The 6,728-nt window shown below is 37.8% G+C and overlaps 1 protein-coding gene across 2 annotated transcripts in view; it reads left to right on the forward strand.

Moving 5' to 3' along the window:
- EGFL6 (EGF like domain multiple 6) overlaps positions 1-4,890 on the forward strand; it is a 40,514-nt gene extending 35,624 nt beyond the window's left edge. For both annotated transcript variants that reach the window (XM_048286301.1, XM_048286311.1), the window contains 3 exons: positions 879-965; positions 2,319-2,584; positions 3,768-4,890. In XM_048286301.1, the coding sequence (XP_048142258.1) occupies positions 879-965; positions 2,319-2,584; positions 3,768-3,863 (449 nt within the window). In that variant the 3' untranslated portion in view covers positions 3,864-4,890. The remainder of the gene's footprint in view (positions 1-878; positions 966-2,318; positions 2,585-3,767) is intronic.
- Positions 4,891-6,728: the final 1,838 nt, after the last annotated feature.

Below are 6,728 nucleotides of genomic sequence, written 5' to 3' on the forward strand. Positions count from 1 at the left end.
CTAAAAAAATAAAGTAGCTTCTATAGTCTATAAAATGAAAACACGTTGCACAGCACACAATAACCCTAAACAAACAAGACAGATGTGCTGGTTGACATTTTTTCCAATTTAGAAAGCAGTAGTCTCAGAAACAACAGATTTATACAGCAAAGCTCTCAAAATGCCATGTCTCTGACTCATGATAAAATACATTAAAATAACAAGAAGGATGCCTCTTTCTGAGGAAATTCAGATGGCCAACGTATTACTCTTAATCTGATCTGTCATGTTTGCATTGCACAGTGTTCCTTTGTGTGTGTAATGCTTCTCATCTGCACAGTCACGAAGGCCATGGTGTGCTCTGGCTGACACCCTTTTTCAGTGTGCTCCAAAGGTCAACTGATTTGGGCTATTCCCAGCACCATGTAGTTGGAGTATGAGGCACTGATGTAAGGGATTCTTCTCATGGGAGGCCAGTTTCTCTCAGTGGATAGAATGGGAACTTGAGCTGACTGCAACTACAGCAGTGTAACAAATGGAGAGTGGAGAGCTCTAAAGCTGGCAGATCTCAAACAATTCCTGATGCTAGAGTTAAACACTAACACCTCCTCCTATACTTGGGGATTTGCAGGCACTCGGTATACAGAAGTCACAGCATACAAACTCATGTGCAGATGCAAGATTGGCAGTAAAAAGACACTGAGCTAAAGAAAGAATCACTACATAAATTTGAATATTTTGCTTTTTTGAAGTTTCATCTAAGTCAAGACTATCTGAATTCAGATTATAAATAATTTTAGAATGATCTGTACATTAATAACTGTATGAATACAGAGCAAAATGTTTTAACAGTACTTAGGGTATAGTGCTCCTATTATCTCTACCAATTTTTTTTTCAGTTGATTGCAGCTTCAGTCGAGGGGTGTGTGACTGGAAACAAGATACTGATGATGACTTTGACTGGAATCCTGCTGATCGAGATAGAGGTATTTAACTATGTGTCATCTAGATAGGCTTTGATTTGATGGCTTACCTCTTCCAAAAAAAAAGGGTGGTGGGGGGAAACAGAATCCCGAATTCTTCTTTTCTATCAGTGGGTTTTCTTTATAAAAGAAGATCGTAGGCAGAGGACGCTAGTAGTGGATATTGTTTCTTTGAAATATCCAGTAGCAAATGGTAATCAGCAGCATATTTCAACACAAATAAATCAAAATGTAAGAAAAATTATTAGAACATAACTGTTCTGAATTGCAAACTACAAGGCAATGGAAACCTTATCAGCTACGTGTTGTGTCTCTCCAAGATTGGTAGGACATTTAATCACACATCTGTCATTTGGATGGATGTGGCAATGTAGTCACTCACATGGCTTAGACATCATGGGGAAAACTGCTCAGAAATCTCAAACTTGGCGAGACAAACTCAGAATAAGCCAAGGGCAAGGGGCTATTCAAGAACAACCAATACATGAACAGGTACCAATGGGATCCTGCTAAAACCCGAGAAAGAGCTCCATGAGAGCAATGTGGGACTGCTGGGTGGGTGTACATAAAAAGGTGTGGACAGGAATGGACAAGTTTGGTTGAAAGGATGTCTTTACCCCTGTTGCAGAAGTTGCTGCAGTAGTGACCAGTGGATCCTACAGATCCTGCAGGCTGCTTGCACCAGTTCCCACATGCACATTCTCTCCCTCCTCCCTTAGAGTCTTTCCATGTTAGTCTTTCTTCACTAATCCTTCCTCTTCTGCTCCATGTAATTCCCTAAATCCCTTCTCTGTGCTGTCACTCCCAGGAAAACCTTACCCTGGCCTTATCCTGTCTCCCTGAACTTATATCTGGGGATTATGACTTCATTTATGGGCCCAGATGTTTTATTCCTTTAAGACTGTGTGTGTTTGTGACTTCATTGGTCTTCCAGGACTTGGGAAATAAGCTGTCAGTTCCCTTGTGAGTTTGTCATCAATGCAGAGGACAGTGGAGAGAATATTGAGCTAGCTCAAGTACTGAAATAATCTGATCACAGAGGCACAGCAGCATGTTTCAGACTGTTGCATTTGAAAAACAGATGGTTTTGCCTTTGAAAGATGGTGCAAGGAAGAATGACTGTAATTGCCAGTGAAATATGAACTCATCTCCTCTGTAAACTGATCTGACTTCCAACAGTACAAGTTCATTGCAAAGTACACTTCCTACTGCTTTTCTCCAGTGTGATTTTAAATTATTCAAGTAAACAAGCTTCAGCTTCCCCTTATTTTCTTAGCAAACATGGATTCAAATTGCTAACAAATAACACGAGTGCATTAAAGATGATGTTTTTAAAAATTATTTTCTTTTTACAAGGCGATGGCTACTACATGGCAGTTCCAGCTTTTGTGGGGCACAAGAATGATATGGGGCGTCTAAAACTTCTCCTCACTGACCTCAAACCAAAGAGCAGCTACTGCTTGATTTTCAGTTATCGGCTTGCTGGTGAGAAAGTGGGAAAGCTTCGAGTGTTCCTGGCAAACAAAAAAACTGCTCCTGTCTGGGAAGAGAATAAAGGAAAAGATGAAAAGTGGAGAACTGGAAAAATAGAGATATTTCAGGGGGCTGAAACAATCAACAGTGTAAGTATAACACAATTTATAAGCCAACTACTGTAACCAACATGCCGGTTTAATTTCCTAACCCTCAAGAGTTCCACCAACTGTTTTATAGGCATCAGCAATCAAAAGGCTTATCTGAAATGGAAACAGGAGCCCACAATTTAGGGGCCATAAAAGTTATCACCTGATTGTAATTTCAGAACTGAATCACCCCAGTTGGTTAGAACACTGATGCCAGTAATTCTGTCATTTTGTAAAAGTACTGCATCATATCATAAGTTAACACAAGTAATCAAAATCTGCCCTTAACATCTCATGCAACACAAGCATACATACATGCCGGAAAAAACGAAAATTTTTCATTTCATAGAAGAGGATGCTCTCAAACCACACTAAACCAGACCATTAGAGCAAAAGGAGACATCATGTATAATCAAGGGGGGGCCATCACCTTTGGATCAGGGCATACCAACAGGGAACACTGTGCACTGATGTATGCCTGGAAACTGCCTCAGTCAGAACTTCAGCCAGTTTCTCCTTGAAGTTCTGGGGTCTGCTTTCCATTTGTGTGATGGAACATTTTCAGTGCTGTGTAAAGACTTTTACTGTATAATTGAATACAGTGAATATAAAGGAAATGCAAGCCCTTTTCAAGGTTTTTTGCACAGCTGGAATGATGTAGAAAAACTCTTAAATAAATAAGAATCAGACTATAAAATAAAACCAGACATCCTATTCATAAAAATAAACCTCCTCTTCATATATATAGTATACATACTATACTCAATACATACGAGAGAGTATAAATATATATAGTATATACACACAAAACCTGAGGATTCAAATAGATCAAAAATGAACAGTCGTAATGTCTTCAATAAATAAAATGCATGAGCATCACATACTGTGATAAAACTACATTATAGGAGGATTTCATTCAATTTGTATTTTTTGTACAATAAAAATAAATAATCTTATTAAAGTAATCCATTTAGCATTGTAAATCTGTGCAGAGGATTTTACATCTAGTTCAAATAATGCTCAAAAGTTTTAAAAATGGCAAAGATTCAAGTCATTAAGTCCTTAAGTCATTAAGTGTTGTAATAAAATATTCTTCATATATAGCATTATAACTAATTAAGAGTTCCTAAATGTTTGGATAAACTATATTTTTACTCTTAATGCATATCTTTTCTTATGACAGGTCACTTTTGAATCAGAACGTGGGAAGGGTAAAACTGGAGAAATTGGAGTGGACAATGTTATACTAATTTCTGGTCTATGCCCAGAAGATACCTGATAATGGACACTTGAGTACACCAGATTTAATCCTATTTTTCACATTTGCCTTATTAGTAGTGTATTTTTCTATTCTTTTCTTTTTTTTAAAAAAACACGCAAAACTATAAAATTGTGCCTTGAACCTAATGCAACAATGCAAATAGAAAAAGTGATGTGCGAGATGCAGATTATGCTTTTTTACGAGTTATTCTAATTCTAATACATGTGTTGAGTGTAATACTACTGTATTTTATAATTCAAGGTCAGGGTTTCTGAAGTATTATTTGTCTGGCTTTTTTACAAATTCTACATGCTTTTATTTCTTAAAATCTTCTCGAGGCTATTCATTAGTCTTCTATTTCATTTCTTCTACTCCACAAGAACATAAAGCAGTATTTAAGAGGATGTTACTACTTCTGGTGACATAATTTTCTTACTTAGTGGATATGTTGTTCAAAAAATCAGTATTCATCACCCTGTGTGCAGTAAGGCAATCATACACAGAGCCAAGGTGTTTGTTGATTTAAATACTTGTGCAAAGATGGGTGCTAGGTGGAAAATCCACAAAGCCAGCACAGCAAGCAGAAATGATGACCACTATTTAAATGTTAATCTTGATATATTCCACTTACCTAGTATATATTCAGTGTTTACTACTCTACTATTGCTGAGTTGTGCTCAGCTGGCTTCTTATCTTGGGCAGCCTGGTGGCCTTCATTGTTTACTATTGTATTATTGCTGAGCTGTGCTGAGCTAGCTTTGTTAATTTCTTCTTATCTTGGATGTCCTGCAGTAGCACACACTTCCTCCCAGATTTTGTTACCCCTCTGGGTCTATGATCTTTGAAGCATGTCAAGCCCTAAACTTTAAAAAAGTAATTCTATTGACAAATAATTTGTCTTAAACATCAGGGAAATACTCAATCTATTGAAGAAGTAGGAAGAAAGGGAGGAGACTTCATTTCTCTTTTGATGGAGCTAAGCAAGTTGTAAGTGGATTCATGTCTTTGAGGAATATTTTCATTACCAATAAAGTATGTAAAATACCTTCTTTGTCATCAGTGTCTTTGAATCACACAAATCATTGTTAAGAAATGATCCCTTTACAGTTTTATAAGCATTTAATATTCACCATTAACAGATGATGTTACCAACTGGCACAGAAAAACAAGAGCAAAAAGAATGACCCATTCTTAATGTTTAAGAAGCTTCACATTATGTACAGACCTTCAGGAACAAAAGGCTCCTGCTGGATTGCAGGCCTACTTTGACCCCATTAGAGGTGAGAAAGAATGATTTTCATTGTCCAGGAGACAGTATGACCTAGTGGCCACAAAATAAGGCTCCTCTTACACAATTGAAAAAAAATAATCTTTGTTGTGAGCTCCTTCATGACCCTTCAAACATCAGCAAAAGGGGGGGAGATTATCCACCATCCCAAGGAGCAGGAAGGTGAGCAGAACTTTCTCCCACAGACCAGGAGCTGCCACCCACTGCCATGCTTGCCCACGCACACAAGAGTATGTGCATGTACAAATACACATTTGAGAAGGGACAAGGATCCAGGTCACATTTCTGAAAGGAAGTCAAATGACAATGCTGTGGAAGATAACACTATTTCTGTCGTGTGATCTCTGCAGAATGTACCTAATGGCATGAGTTCCAAGAGAACAGAGAAGCCCATGGAAAAGCCCTGGTTCAGTCAATGTTCAGTTAAATATGTGTACATACATTTTTCTCTTGATTAGCTCTGTGTATCCCCTTCCACGCTGGCTGCTCACTGTTTATTATTAGTGACTCTCTTATTTTAGTTTTTGTATGAAGAAGGGGACATCCAAATTGACTGAATAGAATTTCAGTCTACACTAAAGAATTTTGAAGAATTCAGCCTATATGAAACTAAGCTTTTTAACAAAAACATTACACCAGTTCAAACACCTTGAATTGCACCTACGAAGCTAGTCAGGGATGCTTGAGAGATTCCTTGTTGAAACACAATATTTTTGCACTGTGCACACAGTTGAGGAAAGGGTAGGCAAAACTGAAATATCTAGAAAGTTTACAATGGCTATGTAACCAGGAAATGCTGCTTTTTTGTTAGAACTGGTTTGTGTTACAAAACAGATACTCTGAGAAGTGTGCATGGACTTCAGCTTTGACATGGGAAACTGTTTCCTGGTGTCTTTGGAGCTGCTGAGGAAATTGCAGAAAAAGGACTTGGGAAAAGCAAACTCTCTTTAATCTCAAGGCAAAGACTCTGGTAGCTTCAAAGTGAGGGCAAAGTTCCTTCAGCATCAAACTAGATGCTGACTGTGATTGATCTCAGGATGCCTGAATAACTTGGTCACAGTAAGGCAGAACAGTATTTTTCTGGATTCACTCCTCCTTGTCTGACTCTGAAGTTGAACAGTTCTTACTGAAGATCAAGAAAATGAAAGTTCAATTTTACTGAAATAAAATTCTGTGTCTAGTTTCAAAGAGCAATAATTTATGCAGTGCCTCTAAATACTAAGAAGCCTAAGAATCATTACAATCTTGAGCACGGCAGTGTTTGAAGTGCAAATGAGGTACATGTATGGAGCAAACTGAGTCCACCTAAAAAAGTGCAGCTGGGCATTTCTTGCATGGGCAGTTACTAGGCATAGAAAGATAAATACTGCCTGTGGAAGGCATAATATCTAAAGGGTATTAGCTCAATACACAAACAACAGAGAGTAAACAAACAAACACGGTCTCATACGGAGCTGATATTTATTCATTGTTGGTTGAGTCGTAGCCCACCATGAATCACCACTGGGACAAATACTTTACTGGTAGAATTCCATCCAAAAGTCAAGTCAAAAAGATTTCATGGAATGAGTAAGAAAATTATTTGCACAGATCAG

The sequence above is a fragment of the Corvus hawaiiensis genome, chromosome 2 (assembly GCF_020740725.1).
Source record: "Corvus hawaiiensis isolate bCorHaw1 chromosome 2, bCorHaw1.pri.cur, whole genome shotgun sequence".
In the NCBI taxonomy this organism is placed as follows: Eukaryota; Metazoa; Chordata; class Aves; order Passeriformes; family Corvidae; genus Corvus; species Corvus hawaiiensis.